The sequence below is a fragment of the Nyctibius grandis genome, chromosome 10 (genome assembly GCF_013368605.1).
Source record: "Nyctibius grandis isolate bNycGra1 chromosome 10, bNycGra1.pri, whole genome shotgun sequence".
NCBI lineage: Eukaryota > Metazoa > Chordata > Aves > Nyctibiiformes > Nyctibiidae > Nyctibius > Nyctibius grandis.
The window spans coordinates 10,501,379-10,521,989 of NC_090667.1; the positions used below are offsets into that span (position 1 = coordinate 10,501,379).

At 37.5% G+C, this 20,611-nt stretch overlaps 1 protein-coding gene across 1 annotated transcript in view; it reads right to left on the reverse strand.

Annotated features, from left to right (window-relative positions):
• Positions 1 to 2,379: 2,379 nt before the first annotated feature.
• Positions 2,380 to 20,611, reverse strand: part of CPEB4 (cytoplasmic polyadenylation element binding protein 4) — a 43,402-nt gene continuing 25,170 nt past the window's right edge. Inside the window, exons 3-8 of the mRNA XM_068408425.1 lie at positions 14,265 to 14,438; positions 12,357 to 12,446; positions 11,602 to 11,720; positions 10,586 to 10,700; positions 10,193 to 10,374; positions 2,380 to 6,798 (exon numbers count right to left, since the gene is read on the reverse strand). Of these exons, the coding sequence (XP_068264526.1) occupies positions 6,571 to 6,798; positions 10,193 to 10,374; positions 10,586 to 10,700; positions 11,602 to 11,720; positions 12,357 to 12,446; positions 14,265 to 14,438 (908 nt within the window). The 3' untranslated portion in view covers positions 2,380 to 6,570. The remainder of the gene's footprint in view (positions 6,799 to 10,192; positions 10,375 to 10,585; positions 10,701 to 11,601; positions 11,721 to 12,356; positions 12,447 to 14,264; positions 14,439 to 20,611) is intronic.

A 20,611-nucleotide genomic window follows, 5' to 3' on the forward strand; every position in this document is an offset into this window, starting at 1 on the left:
TGCTCCACGAGCAGTTTGTGCTGAAATAAAATAGTTGAGATTCATTACTGTGGAAATTCTGAAATTCCACCCAGCAGGCATACCTCCATCTTCTGGAATCTGCCTATAGCATTTATTTATAGTTTCAGGACAAACTGAAACCCAAAAGGGATTTGTTATATCATCTTTCCTAGAAAGCTACTTCTCAGGAATTCAGAATCAGCCAAGGCCATCACTACCAAGAGTGATTAATCTTAGTTTTGAATGCTCCAGACTTTTGGCATTTCACTTTATTGAGTTGATTTTTTTAGTCTCTGTCTATGTAATAAAATTTCATTTATTAAACATTCAACAAAGTATTTTGCAATCTTCATACAGGAAATTTTAGAATGAATATACACAGCCCCAACTGTAAATCAGATGCTATATCCTGATAAACACCTCTAAGTTTATAGCATTTTGAACTGAACTCAGTCAGGGAGTGCCTTGTTTCTGAAGGACATCGCTAATTCTGCCACCATGGCATCAAAAGACTTAAACCCTCCAAATTCCAGGACCAAATTTCAAGTCTATCATACTTGTTAAAAAAAAAAATTTCAGATAAACCACTGATAAGCACATGCTTTCTAAAAGACCATTTGCACTTGAAAACAACGCCAAGAACTTGTTATCACACTGGAAGAGGCTGAACTATGACTATTTCCTAACAAGACCCAACACAGAGAACAGAAAGATAATGCTTCCGTTACCAGCCAAGTCACGCGCTAAAAACTGGTCAATACTGTCTGGTGCTGGTTGGCGGGCACAAAACGCAGCACTGACAACTTCATTATTCATTGGGCAGACAACGCATCTCTAGCCTCTGTATTTTTGATCCAAAACGTACCAGCATTTTCTGTTTATTTTTAAATAGCCATTTTAAGGGATTGGAAGTATACGTGCAGAGTCACCAGCGAAACTTTTCATTCTTGTTAGAAACTAGTTTCTAAAGGCATTAGCTTCTAAGTTTGCATCATCTGAAGCCAGTGGGAATTGCAGTGATTAGCATCTTGCAGAACTAATCCCGTTAGAGCTCAATTCTGTAAGATCTGTAGTTCCCGAAGCACCCACAGAAAAGAACGATACTCAACATCTATTTAACATTTACAACACCATTCCTTAGATGATGGCACAAGAGATTAGCGGCTCAGACGCCAACAGCAAAGCGCTGGTCAGTGTAGCGAGCACAGTTTGATTCCTACTGCAGGACCTATTTTGGGCAGCAGTTTTTTCTCACAAGGTACATGTGCATATTCCAACTCACAGTTCCACTCAGCAGAGCTACTTCCAGACCAATCAGAATGATACTTCGTTGAAGCTTAGTGGTTTGTATCAAAGTAAGAAAACCAAAAGTCTGGGGAACTCCTACCGAGGATGCAAAACTCTTGAATCCTTTATGCACGGTTCCTGTTGAATAGTCCTTGAAGGGCAGAGACATAAAGTTTTAAAACTTCACAAGACTTCTTAGACATTTCAAGTTTAGATATTTTAAATTAAAGGCTGATACTAGCAAGCTCTTTAAAATGCCAGACTTTTTCCTTCTGTTAGTATCCGATCACAACCATGAGACAATGAAAAAAGAATCTTTGTCTGTCCACGCCTTGCTTGGCTCTACTGTGGCCCTAGTCTGGTTATCTTCTTGTTCCAGCTGCACAGTGGTTTCTGACTTACATGATGCATTACATGTGCCTCAGTGGTATTCTTCTCATTGAACGTGTCACCTGCCTCATTAGCTTGATTTCACAGCTGTGTATTGGTTTTCATCTTTGTCCCTATGAGTTAGCTGCAGAGAGCACTAAGTAGGAACAAGTGATCCAGCCACAGTTCTTTGGCTAGGCTGATATGCTTAAGGCTGTGCACAAAATAGAAATGGCAGCGCTGAAGCTGCTGGAAGGCTTTTCCGAAGCTACACGTGATTTCTAACGAATACTCAACAAGCACCAAATTCACAAAATTAAGTAGTTAGCCTTCAACATTCCCTAAAGACAACATCTGGACACAAGCAGTAAAAAGGGTTCTTCTTACAGCCTAATTCAACAGCGAGCAGTTCTACAGTCCTCCGGACATCACCATTGCCATTCCTGCAGCACTGCACATTGATTTTGTACCTCTTTAATGCAGTGTCCAGGGTACTTGGCATCTCTCAAGTGGTTATACCCTCCCTCACACACCCCCTAAAAAAACACATTCCACGTTTTGACCAGAACAGCACTGCAGCACTTAGCCTAAAGCACTTTACACATCTTATAGCCAGACGTGTGCTGTACACTTCATCAAAATCACTTCCAAGCCCCATGAGCTTCAGCCACAAAGGAACGTGTTTCTACAGGAAGCTTAAAATAAAAAGGTTAAGAAGAAACATTGAGTTAAAAGTTTTATTCATTCAACATCTCACATTACAAATATTTAAAAATTATATGCATACTGGTATAAATAGTCATTTGCAAACTATTTAATAACATTAATTTTCACTAGCACTTCAACAAATGAACTCTTTAAAAAAAGTAACTTGTGTTATATAACTTAGAGTAGAACATACAAAAATATGAACTTAAACGTGAAAATGACTTTAATAAAAAATGAATTACCCTTATTTTAAAATGCTATAATAAATACTACAACCTCCCCATACACAGTAAAAACTATATGGAAATTCAGCCAAGTAGTACAATTAACTGACATACTTAAATAACTTTTCCTTCTGATAATATGAGCAATACATTGGGGGAAAAACATATTAGGGATTAGTAAAAACTAGACACCCATTTGCTAAAAGTTTCACTGCCAAAAAATATAACAAAAAAATCTGATGAAAATTATAAAAACTAATTATACTTTAAAATTTAAAAATATAAAAAATAAAACAGTTGAATACAATATTGTCCCAATTCTTACAACGCTATCACAGTAGCTTTAAAATAAGATAATAAAATAAAGCAAATGACCAAAACCTTTTATTCCATTTTTTAAAAATAATCTCAAATTTACATTAGTAGAAAGATTGATTTCTGATTCTTTTCTTTAGAAACACCAGCAAGAAAGAGGATTTACTAGAACAGTAGAAAATGACATTTTTAAATGTCTGCAATTAAAAACAAAGAATTACACTGCAAAGATCTTCCAGAAGTCTGAAATAGGTATTGCACATAACTTGAAGTTAACTTGCCACAATTCATCACATTCAAGTTTTAAATCACCTTTTAACAGAAGGTTTTAACTCTTCAAAAACAAAAGGGGTGAATTATCAAGTCTTTCCAACAGCATCCTTATAAAACGCTAAATTCATTCACTGCAAGTTTTAAATTTGCATTCTGCAGAGGTCTGTGTATGGAGAAGTATATACTATACCAAAAAGCACGGGGCAGTGGGGTTCCTTTACATATAAAATAATCAGAAACACTTTATTTTACATTGCAAAAATAACCATGTAATTACTCTGTAACTACATTGTAAATACATGGCCAGTGCCATGCTAGTGTGATAAAACTACATGCTTATTAACCCCTTTGCAAATTGAAGTGATACCCTAAGACTGGTAACCCAATTACATGTTAATTATGTTTGGAGCTACATGGTAACCCCAACAAATCCCACGTAATCAGAAGGACATGTAATCACTATTTAAGTACAGAGTAATGTATATAATTGTTTATGCCCTGTAAATTGAAGTGTAACCAAATAATCTGTAAACACGCTTGTCACACAATCACAAGTGAATATTAGTAGAATAACAATTTCTTACATTAGTCATGCATACTAACATTACATGCCTGCCACCTAGCAGGTTCTCTTTTATTCTTTAAATATAATTTAAAAGAGCAGACACATTTCTGCATCAAACACCTAACATCAATTTTTTATTAATATTAAAAATGGCTAAACATTCACCAAAAACGTCTGCATTTGTGTATAATTTTTAAAAACTCAGTAAGAAGCGGTAGACAATTTTGATGTTTCTTTACTTTTAAATTTCTACACTATATTTATGCATTTAAATTTCATGGGTCTAAAGACAGTGTCATTTGTCACTTTCATGCTTTTCTTCTTTAATTCTCAACTTTACATATACTATTTCTTAAATTATATGTACACCAAATACCTGGTGCTGGGCTAAGATGTTTAAGCAACATGCTTTCTTTTCTCTGCAGATTCTAAAATAGCATTGCCAGTGCACAACATCCATAATTCAAAATGTATGCAGAGCACTGAAATGTATAAAAAGCAGAATATAAGAAAATAAAATTTATTAAAATTATTTATATTAAAAAATGAAGTATATGAAGATCTCTCAGTAATAAAAGTACAAAAAGCTACTCTTTGCAATATGAAAAATTGAGGTATTGCATAAAGAGATATCCCGTCAGTGAAAAGTGTGCCTAAAAATGCTCACTGTTGGAAAAACAAGATATACAAAAGTAGTGCATAACAAATATACATTATGTGCATGACAAAATAAGTTAGCTACAAAAACACTGTACCGAAATTCAGCAGGTCATGTACAAAGGGAAAATTATTATTCAAAGCTAGTTCTCAAACAGTGTTATTTCTTGTAATGGTAACCCATCTCACCTGTTTACTGGGTAGGATCGGCACAATAGCACACCCCAAGCCACCTACAAGCATTAAAAAAACTAAAGGAACATTCCAACTATAATTATGTACTTCAGAGAAAAAAAAGTCCCTGACAATCTACACAAGAGCACTCTGCATTTGCATTACTGTTGTCAATATTTTCAGGGATTTCATTAAAAGCAGCTCCCTTTCTATACTTGACTAGTTGACAGCAAATGTCTCCATTTTGACCTTTGGAACTTGGTAAGGTATAGTTCATTAAAGCCTGTATTGAAAACAAAAACTGCTTCTCATAAAGATAATCTGGGCTGGGGGAACGGGACGAGGGGGGCCGGCAAAGGCTTTTAGCAGAGCAGATGTTTTCCAAGCAGTGCTGAGGCAAGTCTTTGGTTTGAGAGAATCTAGGATGGTACCATGCCACGTGGGCAGCTCAGAAGATTGCCACTAAATTTGTTTCTTTGCACACTGCTAAATAATCATTTGAGAAGTTGGCCAGGGCATTAGTTCAAAAGTAATAAGAATAATTTTCAGAACTACTCCTTCATTCAACTATTTCAAACTAAACCCCTGCACCCACTCTTTATCATTCAATTAACATGTACTGTGTTAATGCTTCTCAAGGTAGAACTTATTTATAATAAAGCTGGCATTAACTTAGCAATGTTGGCACTTCAAACACCTGTGTTTATTTCCCCATAGTAAGTTCTGAAGAAGTGGAATCTTAGCTGGGATTCTTTCTACAGGAAGAGTAAGAAAGGCATATGCACACTTGCACCATTTCATGCACAAATTCAGAAAATAGTGCAAAACAAGACTTGGAAACTACTTAGGTTCATGCCTTCTGTCACAACAAAGTTAGAGGGTATTTAAAACTAACTTTACATCCAAGATACGAAACGAATAAGCAGCCAATTTTAGTTTGTGTGACACAATGGAATATCAAAACTTCAGTAAAAATCAGTAATATCCTTGAGGTATTTTTAGATTTTCTACTTTTTCACGTCAAAATGGAGAGCAAAGGCTGGCCCCTGATGAATGTTAGTATATTAGGATATAGAGTTATATATAGCCATCAAAAATAAAATCTCTATATTTATCCTTCAGGAGAGGAAATGCCAGTTAACTAGTTGTCATTACTCTAGCTTTGGTAGGATTTCTAGGGCTGTAACCAGACAATTGAGTTCTCTTAAAGAAAAAAAAAAGTGCACTCCCCCCTCAGTAGTAATTTTACTTAACTTTTACATTCAGGAATTCTTAAAATGTAATCACTTTGACGAAAATATAGTAAGCTCTGCCTATCTCATTAGTAATTTGGATGTGGGTGGTAGTCAGAGGCACGGTCAGATACATACTGAGCTCAAAACCCTTAACAGATTTTTTAAAAATATCATTATTATAATGCTGCTTCAACTTTGCTCATGCATTTGTGTTGCTTTAAACATGCTCTTTCCTGTTCGTAGGTAAATGCTAACTTCATCTGTTGCTGGAAAAATCCGAAGTCGAAACAAAAAGAGAGGCAAAAACAGGTTTCCCTGGGGGAAAAGTGTCAGAACAGACTGATAGTGTTATTGTTACACGGTTATTTTAATAAAAGTATTCTTATGTTCTTTATTAACAATAATTTAATTAAAAAACCAAAATACTCTATTGTTTCAATTCTCTTTTCTTAATATTTTTCTCTCCTCTAAGAAAATGTTGCATGAAATTAAGTGTTCTCTTGGTAGTAAAGACAAGAGAATGCAACTCACTTGCAACGTTATCAATACGAAAAGGAGTTCCCAATACAGTTTTCAATGACAAGATTCTACAAAATACCCATATTATAGGTCATTCTTTCATTATACTATTGTTAAGTTACAGACTACTACAAAAGGACATGCTATCTTGAATAAGAGAAAGGGTAGGGTGGGGTAGGGACAATCAGGATAACAGAAGAGTGCACTTAATTTGAGGCCTGCATATGAGCACTGCAGTGATCATTTAGTTCCAGCGGAATGAAATATGTCTTGGGCGATCTCCTCCCTCCTTCACCAGGGGCTTGTGGAATTCCCTGCCAGCACGTGAATGGATAGCAGCCCAGCAATATTCACAGTAATACTGCAGACAGGTAACATTAGCACAGAAAAATGGAGCAAATTTTCCACCGCAACGGGCCCCCTGACATTCATCACAAAGCTGATCATCCAAGACATATGGCTTAACTTCCACCTGTATTCAGAAAATGAGAAGAAAGTTTATAATTCTTAATAACAATGTAGATAATGACAATTCCATGCTATTTGCTATCTATGTTCTAGAAGGATTGCAATCACATGCCTGTAGTAGAGAACACTACACTCAAGGATTTTCTCCCTCATTACATTTGATCACAGCCATTAAACACCCAAAACTATGGGCACTTAACTTGAGAACAATCCTGCTCCCACTGTCCTCCTTGATCCTTAAGAAAACCCCAGAAACCAATGCTGACCATCAGTATCACACATGCCGTCACTGATTTACAGAAAGGACCAATCAACCCATCGCTGCAGAACTGACACACAGATTCACATCAAAACCGTGGAGAATTCTGGGGGTTTATTTTTAAGAATCGTGATGCACAATTAAGCTCCTCCCCTTTCAGGTAGCAATGTAAACTGTTTACACAACACTAATTGCAGATTAAATATGCACGTGGTCCGCAAATTTCAATGTCTGAATTTCCAACTTTAAAAAAATTCATTTATTATCTTCAATGAACAGCACATTTCTTTTTCTGTGGCTTAGTCCTCTTGGCAAAAGGAAACCCACCTAAACTTGCTGGGATCAAATGAGAAGCTTAAAATGGGACTGATGGCCACCTACGCTGCTGGCATTAAGGGCCAGATGATGAGCAGTAACTCAGTACAGCAGACAAGAAAGGAGAAGAAAAATTTCTGCCAGTTCTCAGCTGATAATGACTCACAGGAACTTACCAGCTGGTGCTCCAAGGATACATCTACACTGCAGCATCTGCAGGCTACTAGCTTTTAATCTAGGCATTTGCATACCAAAACCAAGCCTGCTGTACTGTGGGCTACAAACCCCTGCTCACAGCACTCCAGAGCGCTTTCTGTGACAGCAAAGCAGAGCTTGCTGCTCACGGTATCCAAGCTGGCTACAGCACAGCTCGTTTAGACATGCCTACGTGTTTAAATCACAACTGCAGCACTGCCATCCCCTAAAGGCTCAGATTCACCTCGAAACCAGTAATCACCTCCATTCCTTTGCTCCACAGAACTGTGAAAGGTCCATGTGACATATCAGAAGTGCAACACAAAACTTCACGTTAAAAAAGTACAGGTACAAGTTCCTGGTGTAGAAGTTCTTGTGAGCCTTCTCTGAAGCTCATTTAATTAGATGTTTTCACAAACATCTCCAAATATCCAGACTGCGAATGGTGTCTGTACTGCTAACCTGATATCTCTGCATGTGGCTTAGGGATGGTCCTTTCTGTATCTCACAAGCCTCAGAGGTATGCCAGCTCATTCAAATAAGGACATTCACAGGTTCCTGTGTTTTTAAACTTACCCAATTTTATCACAGTCCAGACAGGGCACTGCAGTAGTTTGATGTCATTTGTGCTTACAATATATATAAACTACTTGGAGTACAGCGGCCTTTTTTTCTTTTTTACCTCAGTTTTTCTCCTCTTCCACTGCTAGAGTTGTGTTTCTCAAACACCCCTCCATGCCAACTCAGAGGAATTAATTTGTAAAAGAGCAGAGGCAGACAAATATTCCTAACACCACGTTCTACCTTCATCACCTAGTTTGCTATGTAGCTTGAGGTCGAGTATTCATTGATGAGTGTTGTCTTCTACAAGTGCTACAGGGAGAACCTACAAATATCCTACAAATATGCTATACAGGCCTCCTTAACGTGGCAATTCTCCTGCTCTGTTATGTCTACTCAGACATATTCAGAGGCCAAACTACAGCGCAGGTAATTATACCTCTGCTTGCTTTAGCCTGTTACTGCGGCACTGGTTTTTGTGCAAGTTTGCAACCCATAGCTATTAGTCAGAGTCCTCAGCACATTTATTCAGTGCGTGCTGAAGTGCATGTGCCAAATATGGCCTGCAATTGTTACTTGTGCTAGGTATGATGAGGTTTCCCAACTACAGAGCAACAGCTTAGATTATAGCAACTTCACCAGACACGCTGAGGGTGGCAGCACTCATCAGAAGCTCGGCAGTTGTGGGTGCTGCAGGCCACCGAGCATTTAAATTGCATTATTTCTTTGAAGGGCACACCCTTTAGCAGCACCTCCTTGCCTAATTTTACAGGAAATCCCTTCTTGTTACTCATTTTTATAGAAAATCTTTATTAGAAAAAATTATTAATAAATAGTACCTTATTAATAAAAGAAGTATTGCCACTGTTGCACTTCTATACCTCTCATGCACCCAACCCCTTTTATAATGAATCCTCTGAGCACTTATCTCCCCATATTTCTTCTGAACTACACACAAAATGGGGAAATAAGGAGGAGGTGGAGGAGAGAAGGAAGGGGAAATAGATTGCAAAATCTTTGCTAGAGTTCACAAGTACTTACTTAAATTTGTAGTCCCACCAGCTTCAATGGACCTATTCACCCAAGTGTCTGCTTATGCAAGCAGAAGTTGCACAAGGGCGGCCCAAATTATTTGTTCAAAGCAGTACAGAACTTATTTCAGAGCCAAGATTAGAACAAAGACATTCCAATTCGCAGGCCCACAGTCAAATTGTTGTTACAATTCTTCTACCCAAGCTTTATAGCTAAAGCAGAAGTGAAATGATAATCAGCTAATGAGCCAAGTTGGGGGGTTTTCCTCTGTAGTAATTATAAAATTAAGATCAATAATGACTGTCATGTAAGAAAAATCCAGAGACAAAGCATGAATTTGACAGAATGGTAGATGTAAGGATCCAAGTTTCTCAAAATTGTGGCCTGATGATCACTGCAATTGGCAGTCACATTTTATACAGATGAGAGGGCAGAGGCAAGCAAACTGCAGAACCATTTGGCATATTCCTTTAATTTATAATAACAAAGGAATAAAATAACCAGACGCAGCCTTTACGTAAGCTGTGGAGGATGACTGTGAGGCTGTAATGCACACTAACGAGTTTACAATGTATTACTATGATGTTCTTTACTAACAGCCAGCGCACAATGTGTAACACTAGGGCCAGATTCTGCCCACTCTTTCAAATGATGCAGAACAGGAGTAAGAACCGCTCCATCCTTGGCAGATACCTTACACCCTGACATTATACAAATGCTATAAGAGCAAATACTTGCAGTGGGAGTATATGACGAGTGCAATATTCTTATAAAAGGGCAAGGCAGCTGACATGCTTGCCATTATGCTAAGCAGTTTTAGAAAGTCTGCTTCACAGTTGCCTCCTACGTTCCAGAAGCAACAGCTCTGTACCACTCCTTCATTTTTATTCTGTTGTATCTAAGTGGCACAATCTAGCCCTAAATATGCAATTAATCTGATATCACATTTACAGTCTTCACAATGGCACACATTTACATGGAAAAGCATTTCTAGAGAAAGCACTGAACAAAAATAGAATATTCTTGAAGACCTTACCCGTTTATCTATCTCTCCATGCTGCAGCTGAACAAAGCGAGCACTGATAGCAGCTATGTAACTCTGTTGATTAGAAAATGCAACCCGCCCAGCTCCTTTTGGGTACTTCAGCTCAGGGTCTGTGTCAATTCCAGCATAGCACACCCCTCCATACAGCCGATCCATTATCATTGCAAGTTCCACTAAAGCAGAAAGGAAAATGAAACAGTGGTGTTGACTTGGTATTTTTTTTCTAAAACCATCAAATGAAACATTCCATTTGTATTCATGTTCCCCGCTATAAGTGTCAAGAACACTTAATACTTCCCTTGCTGAAATAACTTGTTTCCCCCGTTGCTCCCCAAATCAGACTGCATATTCAACATGCCCAGTGCTGCGGAACACGCAGTGTACCTGCTCGTAAAGGCCGAGGAACACCACCAACAAAAATGGTTTTTCGTGGGTCAAGAGGCTGTGAACCATCCATAACAAAATCACTATCACTAAGGTTCCAAGGCCGGATCTGAACCTATGGACAAAAAGCCTTTTTTTTTTAACCATTCACAATTCAAAGTATCTCAGTAACACAAATTAATACAGTACCCCACAAAGAAGAAAACCTCTTAAACGGCTGTACTTTCTAAACTCATTTTCTACTCGTTCAGCAATCATTTCTCAAAACGAAACGGTAATGCGCTCTGTTAAGACAGACCACTTGGTCATACTAAATTTCACCACTTCCTTGTTACCCAAATTTCTAGGAAAAAACTCACCCTCTACTTACACATTTACTTAATCATGACTGAACTGTGCTGTACGAACCACATGGGTGCATACATATCTACGCCATTCGTGTTGTTCTAGCCAAGTGTAAGCACTAGAGTAGCATTATCTCAATGCAACAGGCTCCAGTGCGCAAAGCTGCGTGTTTATCTACTATGCAAAACTAGCTGCTTTATATTTGCCTACAGCTAGCCAAATCTGAATTACAGGAATATACCAGAAGTCTCTCCAACTATAAACAGACTCGCATCAGCCTCAAAACCATTTGTACTAATAATTTACAGTTCAATGCCATGTTACATTTTTTTGGATTTGTCTCTGTCAAAACACTCAGACAATATGAATTCTACATTTTATTCAATAATACGCAGAAAATACCTATCTGGGAATATATTTATTACAACAGTAATGGTGAAATTTAGCAAATCTTTTTCTAACAAAAGTATGAATTGTAACTAGACTAGAAAACTTCATAATGTCTAGTTTAAAAATAAGTAAGCTGGTCTTCTCTTTGAGAACTTATTTGATACCTTAAAGAAATTTAAACATCAGCATTCTGAAGACAGAAAAAAGGAAAAAAGGCATCTGAAGAGAACAATTTCTGGTTATCATACAGGAATTGTGCAGGCCCTGACAATTCTACCTACCGGTTTGTCTTTGATAGTGGGGCTGGAAACACAAAGATAGAGCTTTCCATCTTCTTCAATACATGCATCAATCAGTGCCTGTACAGAGCTTTCATCTTGGAACAGCAAAAATGCATATCCTACAAAAGGGAAAACGAACACGTAACTTCTTTTGTCTATTTGCCTATAGGATAATAATTTAACCCAGAATTATGCTTGGCACCATGTCATCATGCTACCACACAGTAAGGGACAAACTTTAAGATGCTCTCACACATTTCCAACACAGCCTCCTGCAAGTCCTCTCCAGAGACATGAAGGAAAGCAGGGAGCTTGCTGATCAGCACACTCTCCCCCCGTTTCCTTTGAAAAGGATAAGCCAGCAGCACGAACCGAACAAAAGCCACAGCTGTAGAGGCAAACCTGCCAGGATGGTTGTTAATATAAGGTACAAATCCTTCCCAGCTTCTGTGGAGAGCATTTAGTCCCTTTAAAAAGGACTAGTCTTGACTATTATTACAAAAATGAAGAACAACAAGGGGAGAAAAGGGAAAATGGAATAAAGTAAAAACATGAAGTTAAGGCAGAATTCTTTTAGTGCAGAATAATTGCAAAGACACATTCTAAATTCCACCAGTTTATAACAATCCCAAGGATTCAACTTTTTTTTCCCCTAAACATTGGGTCACTCTCACAAAAAATCTTGTCTAAAATGGAGTCTTATCATGAAAAATTATTCTAAAATGCTGGTATGTCATTGGTTATCAGGTATTTACCTTTAGGAGGAAAATAAGACTTGCTCTCTGCCTTGTGTGGCCAGTCTACAATCAAAGGTCCAAAGCGACGAAAACTAGCAGTGATCTCATCTGTAAAGAGAGAAGGGAAAAGGCATGAATTGAAATTAAAATAAATTGAATGGAAGACATTTGAAGAACACTGATTTCGGGTAGCTTCATCCTATAAATAAATATTCTGTGACCCTAAAGGTTCAGCAGCTCATAGCAATGCTTACTAGCTGATGGAGAATCTTTATGACAAGTCAGAATACACATAAGAAAACAAGACAGGTCAAAGATCAAGCTTTTCTTTCTACTGATGATCATAAATAAAAGCTCATAACCCACTAATTCACAGAAATGGAGTCACTGCATCTATACAGCTATAATAACCCAGCTTCAACTATTCTCCCACAAAGAGTTTATAGACAATTTGTCGACTTGCTAGTAAGCAATGAGCTCTGCCAATATGCCTTATAATTGCAGAAAGACTGGAAAAAAATGAAGGGACTATCATAAGACCCAGCCATGCCTGGTGATATCACATGCCAGTGACACATGTGCAAACACTATCTGAGCTTGACCTCAAACTAACAGAGTAAATTTGCAGGACATAGTTACGTAATTTCATAGGAGAAATGGCAAGAATATACTACTATATAAAAAAACAATGCTTGCATACATTTCAATTCTGCCTTTGACCTCCAGTTACTGGTATAAATTTGTATATGCTAGTCCCATAGAAGTCCTCTAGTTGCAATTCTGTTGTTCTTGAAATTGAGTGATTATTCCCTTTTCCTTCTCCACAATCACACTTGAACCATCGCTAGTTAAAGTTCTCTGGACAAGAATTTTTCATTAAAAAATTGAACCAACAAGAACAAACTTCACATTGCTGGCATGTCATGTAAATTGGCACACTGCTTGGCTGTATTCTGTTTATGGTATTACAGGGCTTTCTATACTAGCACGCTGTTGGGGGTTCCTAATACACAATTTAGAGGATCTTCCCCACCCTCAAATTCAGTTAGAAACCTGAAAAGGCGTTACTAATTATGTCTTTTTCAGTTTGTTTACCCTTGGATGATATTGCTATGTAATAGCAATTGACAATCCACTCTACTGACAGCTTCTCTGTATGCTATAGATCATCAGGAACATAAACAGCAATGGTTGTGTGTTGAGGTTACACGCTGATGAAGATATAAAACAAGGAGAACAATACTTACTACATATCTATTCTTAAAATAGATCTCTGTTCAGAACAACACTTAGCACAATTTTTTTTAAATAACTGCAGTATTCTGTCACCTTGGTCTGTACGATGGACTCACCACAAATTCCTGGTTCCTCACCGAATGCAACTGCCTCTGTACAGATTCACTCCTGAGCCCTCACCATGCACACGTTAGAAGCTGCCACAGGACACAATCATTGCTGAACACAACCTCTGAGAACTACACATAAGCATCCAAATAAAGAGCTATGACTTACTATACTATACAAACTTCATAAAACTACTAGCAATACTTTTCCTACTACTGGCTTCTAGTGACTATAAAATGATTGCAATGTATTTATGAGTTTCAACAGGTGATATTTACTTGTTTAGTTTTGCACCACTGTCCCTTTTTTATAATTTTTATACTGTAAAGATCAGTTAAATGTGTGGTAACATATGATTTCGTTCTTCAATGGCAGAACAATGCTATAGCCCAACCTAGTTTGAATTATCTCACGTTTGCCATGGACTGAAAGTTGTAACAGGCAAAGAGCCATCTACATATCAAAGCTTTTCCGTAGAGTTTACAAAACAATCATTCATTAGCTGACAGACAAAAGGTTTCACACCACAGTTTTGTCATTAAGCCAGAAGCTGCTTTTCTGGATAAGATTTTCTGGGTGTACCTTCATCAATATCCGGTGGCAGCCCGCCAACAAAGACTTTACGGGAATACCGTTCCACTCTTTCTCCATTCTGATGGGAGAAGCAATGAGGTGATCCTAAACCACTGTGAAGAGTCTGATCCCCACGTCCATCATCCAAGAACCCATCTTCCATTGGAAACAGTGAAGACTGACCTGAAGAGGGGGTTAAAAAAAAAAAAGGAAAAAAACCCATACTAACAGAACAAAGCACACATTGTTTAAGTAATTAAAAAAAATGCACTAGTTGCTGCATTAGCAGTAGAACTGTTTGAAATCTTCCCTTTTAATGAGCAGTTATATTCTCAATTTCATATGACTCAGTTTTCAATATCACTCAATAACTCAAATGTATTATTTCAGAGAAAAGGTTGCTACCTTCTTCAGAACTGCACTACAACTAATGAAAATTTGAAACAAAATGGTATTTCTAATGGATGCTCAATTTGACCATTTTCCATAGTATTTTGTGTTTCCAATTAGATTTCTTTTAAAAAGGTGTAAAACCAGAAGAGAATATAAGCCAAATTTTTTTTCTGGGACTTTCCCAATAGCAGACATCATTAAAATCTAGGCCGTATGTATAATTTTCCACTGAACAGCTTCTTACAATGAGTAGATACAATGTCACAGTGCAGATGGGAAAACAAGAATTCTACCAGCTAAATATATTACACATTTAAATTACCTGATAACAAAACATATCATAAACCACCCTTCTGTAAATAGCAAAAACATCCTGATAAAAACAGGAAGATCCACTGTAATTTACTGCAAATGAAGACTGGAAACTAGGCAATACTGTGTCATTCCTAGAAGCAAGTTTACTTAGATGTTACAACAGAGTTTCGTTAATGGACTCACTCTAAGAGAAAATGTTGTAAGCATGCTTCCCCTCAAAGCCCAATATTCTTCTACGATAATCCTTTATCATAGATTTCCTTAATAATATTTATTACTTTTAAATAAGATTCTTTGATTTATAAATTCAACTGTATAATCTCATAAATAGAGCACACAAGCTGATCTCTTCCATGAATTCACCCTTTAGTTACAGTATTCAGTATCTAGACAACAAACTGAATAGATGTCTACTCATTTAAGGAGCATTTTAGGAAAAAATAAATATATATAGGGAAAGTAAGCAAATAAATGAGGTGTGCTACAAGTTTTAGGATACATTTCCTTTTGCCTATGATGCGATATACTATGTCTGCTTTTTCAGAATTCATTACAATCTACCACAGTAATGTATTGGTAAGGTTAATTTATCCTGCTCTTGCTTCCTTCCTTTGAACAGATTTATTCTAAAAAAGAAAACCTCTAGAAAACAGAAAATTTGACCAGTTCCAATATCCAGACGTTTTCCATGCAAAAATCTAACAGCTAACTAGTTGAAAGAAAAAAAAAATACAATACAATCCACAGTCCATAGAATATATACAAATAAAAAAGGGAAGGCTTGTTCAGCTTGCTTAATTTGAAATTTCAAGAATCTTGGTGCACCTTTAATTAAAATAATAATCAACTATAATCAAGCCTATTTGTGTAGCTAGGGAAACCTGGTTCCTACTATGATAAAAGTATTGTAATATAGCCTTAAGCATTATTTTGTTTTCCCCTAATGAACTGACGCACGTCTTTCATTTCATCTCTTAAGACCCCAATCCTGCAGGTGTTGTTGGACGGGAGCAATTCTCCACACCAAAACAACCTTTTCAGGTTCATCAGCATTACCACCGCTGTTAGACAATTTAACATGCATGCTTGCAGGATCTGGTTCTTTAACCTAGCAGGCCAGGATGTACATTCACTATAGTCTACGCTGCGTCAAGAAAACCATCAGCACCCAAAAGAACCAAAATAAACTTCTCCAGCATTGGCATTCATAACATACACACAAACACAGCAACACAGCCCTCCATCATACAGATGATGTCCACTGTAAGGACTGCAATCATTTCAGCCTCAATAGTACTACTGTGGAGTACTGCCTAATTCAGTTAAAAATCTTTATTTATGGCATGCAGACTATGTAAACTTATGTGAAACTGATGCTTTATAATCTTAAATTTTGGAGTTTGCCCTCTAGTAACAACTTAATGTTATTTCTCCCATGAGACATTGTCAACATTAGAAAATTAAATAGGAATATTGTTACCTCGCCTTCTCCCATATGTCCTTGCTGCATGTTAAATGAGAAAGAAAACAGCCTTTCAAACATTGTTATAAGGACCAAAAGACCTTGTTTTATCGCCTTTATACTAACTCAGTGATTCTCAAGCCTTTTCATACTCCAGGTCATTTAAAATGGTGTTCACAGGCTGACCTCCCCCACCGCCCACAATACCATGCCTTCCTTGCACCACCTCTGTTACTTCTTGATAAAAACACGTTGATACGAGGCTGACAAAGTATTTATGTATACTCAAAGAGACTTTTTGAAAACAATTTTAGTTCTTAATTTGCACATCGGTTTTCGAATCTATTCCTTAATCCTCTGCTGGGTGTATGCCTATCGGTCAATGGATCTCTTCTCATGTACCAGGTTCTCCTTACACATTCTGCAATGCACCATCCTCTCTACCTTGCCAAGTTCAAGCATACTGTAACCCCAATCTTCATCTGAACGGTAGGAAAAGCCCTAACACAAGGAAAATGGAGGACTATAGTGTTAATTTCTGTTTTGAAATTAAGTTGCTATAAAAGCTTTGTACAACCCACAAAATCCTTGCTTAAATTATTACTGGCAAATAACCAGCTCAAAAAAAGTCAAGAAGAAAACATCTGGGCCACTAAAACTGCCTTTCAGACCTCCTACAGTCGGTATACAACAGTATAGATTCTCTCACACTAACTTAGTACACTTCACTGTACTCAACAGCTACCCACTGCTTCCTACTTTTCATTTGCCAAAATAAATCAATTCCACCACTAAAAAATACAAACTTTTTCTGCCTGGCTTCCAGGACCCGCTGTCAGAAAATGGCCAAACTTTCTAATCAAACTTGCACATTCTTTCTCTTTTAATCTCATTAAAATCTGTGTCTGAAAGCAGGCCAACTGTTTTCAAAACTTGGTTTCTCCTGGCAAGCACTATGAGAAACTCTGAGCACATCATGCATTTTGTTTTGCTTCCTCATTCAAAATTGAGGCTGGCATTTACTTTAAGCATTTAAATATTTGTAAACCACAACAGAACAGGAGCCATTTCCTCTTTCAAAATAAAAATCATATCAATCCAATTTACTTCAGGATTATTTAACATCTGTAAGATCATTTTACTTCTCTGCTCTCTTGCTAATAGAGATACTCACAATACACCAAGAATACAAAACAATGAAGCCCTGGTCTTCAGACTGGAGCATACTCTCGAGCGTACACACAGATACTGCCTTTATGGGAGAATCTTAAAGGCTAAGGGCCTTTACAATTATAATTTTTCCATGGTAATTTTGAATTTAGAAATCCAAGATGCTCATATAGTCCTCAAAGTAGAAAGTTTTAAGGAACTTGTCTGTCATGGAAAGCAATCAGCAATCTTACTGCATTTCTGACAAAGCTCAGAAGCCTTTGCATGTTTTAGAAAACATCAAGTGCTTTCAAAAATAGCTCTGCCTATAAAGCCATTAAAATCTTGCTTGTGGTTTCTAAATTACTAACAAAACCACACAAACTCCTTCACTTGGTACACCCATTCTTGACAGCAAAGCATGCAGCAGAAATACGATTCCCACTGCGGATCTGTGACCACAATTGAGGTCAGCAGACTCCTCACTGCTTTGCCACCTGTGTCACCCAAGGCAATAGGACTTTTCTCCTTTACCAGTACGGAAAATGACAAAAAGAGCTCAGCCACCAGCTAGGAAGTATTCCAGTGCCAAATACTACTGAAGAGGTTTTGAGAACCAAATTCTACAATTTTATTTTTCTTCTTATTTTCTGCATTTGCTTCATCTAACCCACAAAATACCAACATTTGATATTTCAAAACATTTCTCAGAAGCCACAGTTTATAAACTACCCCGGTGCAGCACAGATACAAACCTTCTCTGCTCACTGAATTCAGAGCTCATCACTTGCCATTAATACCACACAATGTAATAGCACCGGAACCGAGGAACGCTCTCCTGGCAGGCGGGGCAGCCAGCTAACTGTGACGTACCAACGGCGTCTCTGGCTTTCATGATTTCGTATTAAGAGAAATCTTTGCTATGGGGGTACCCTAGCTAAGCTGCAACATAAATGAAGCCTTAAGGTAACTGTTACCAACCAGAGAAAAAGATTTAGTTCTGAACATCAGGATGCGGGCCTATCCCCTACTGAGAAATGAGACAACTGCAACACTGGTTTGGATTCCTCAAATCTCTTTTTCCTTTCCCCATGTCTTCAACATTTCAGATAATTGCATAAAGGGCCTAGGACAGATTTACTAATCTCACAAGATATTTGAGCAAGAATTGTGTTACAAAATCTAAAAAACACGAAGCGTTTATGCAACTGGTTCAACTGCTTGTTAATAACCTATGCAGAGATACTTTTCAGATAAAATCAGTCTGAAATTTAAAATGCTATTAGCTGCTGCTTCAATTATTTTGTCACCTCATCCCTCCCTGCAACACTCCTTTCTATGTAAGAAATAAAGCCATACAGAAAAACAACGATCTTTTTCAAAAATCTGCTGCTCTTACTGTCTTTCATTTTAAGGAACTTAATGAATAAGCAGCCCACTCAATTTTTTGTGTCTTCTCTTCATTTGAGACACTTAATGGGCTCCTGGCCATCTCCCTCTCTCTTTTCTTTCCTTTTTATTAAAAAAAATCACATATTTTGTGTGTAATGTACCTCCAATTAAATGCGTTGAGCTTTCTTCTCTCTATAGGAAGCACCAAAAAGATTGCCAATATGTTGTGTATAATCACATATGCAGTTTTGTATAAAATACACAGTTCCCAATGACAAAGGTACTCTGCTGAGGAAGCATGAAAAATGTATGCAGGAGTCCCCAATCACTTAAGCTCCAAACTAACTACAAGCTTGTCCTGCAAAACGTGTGCCCAGGCTTAGCACCTGGCGCTCTTTAATGGTTCTTGCTGCCTTCCAACCTGCAGGATGGTAGCAATTTCAGGGGTATTTTGTGCCATTGACTGTGGAAGATTTACATAAAAAGGTCAGCAGATTGTTTAAAAGCAAAGGGACCAGCAAGCAAGAGGACCTGTATCTCCTGTGAATGTCATCCCAACTTTCTAAGGTCACGTCACAACTAGAAGAATTACACAAGCATCCATAGTTAACATAAACATCATAAAACCCTGGAGTGGACAGAGCAACTGAGTGCTCCAAGTTAAATTACGGCTGTACCTTCATTCTCACTACCTTGCTATAGTTGTTTTAAGGCATGCAAAGTCTAGGTTGATGTAATACCTGTCCAGTTCTGTACCTAAATCATATCTTTAGTCCAAGAGCTCCTCAAGGCAGGGAGTCTGTTCTTTACCTTGGCACAGAGGCCAATAAAGTAACACACTGCAATGTTTTACATTAGTCACTGATACGCTCTCATTTCTTTCCTCTCAAAGATCAAACCAGACTAGTTTCATTAGTGAGTTCCAAAGAATTTCAGGTTTCTATGTGCATTCATTACTGAAGTTACCAGAGAAATATTTTTGAAATTTAAAAGGGGCAAATATTGATGTTGACTTTTTACATAACCTGACTGTGAGAACAAGTAGGACTCAATCACACCCTTCCACCAGGCTCTACCACTGAAACAGCTTCCCAGGAAAGCTAGGAAACTTATGTCAATTTGCATATACTCTTTCATATTCCACACCAACCATACAGGCTCTATGAAAAATATTCAAGCTGAACAAGACTTTGCTGAAGTGATCCCAATTTCATAAGCTTACACGAATGAAGTAATGATTTTATCTGCTGATTTTTAGGGACAAAAAGTGACAAACAAGAACCTCAGGTATAAATAAGGGAACCACTACAGGGGAAACAGGCTACAACTCCTGCAGGTTAAAGCAGTAAAGTGTAGAAGGGAAAACAAGCCTCTGTACCATCATCAGCTATTTGTTAGATATTATATAAATGGAGAAAAGTGTAAGAGACAAGATTTCTTAAAAAGGGGGGATAATAAGGTTTTCACTAAGACTATCTTGAAACCTCTCCATATTATTTAAAAGAACTTTTAACTGTAGATTGTCATAGGTGGCCAGTTTCTTATGGCAGAAAGCAAGTACGATCGATATACAAACACAGTTTCAAACTTTCACTGAAACTATTTAGCCTGCTAGTCATTTTCTTCTCTTAAACAGAAGATAGGG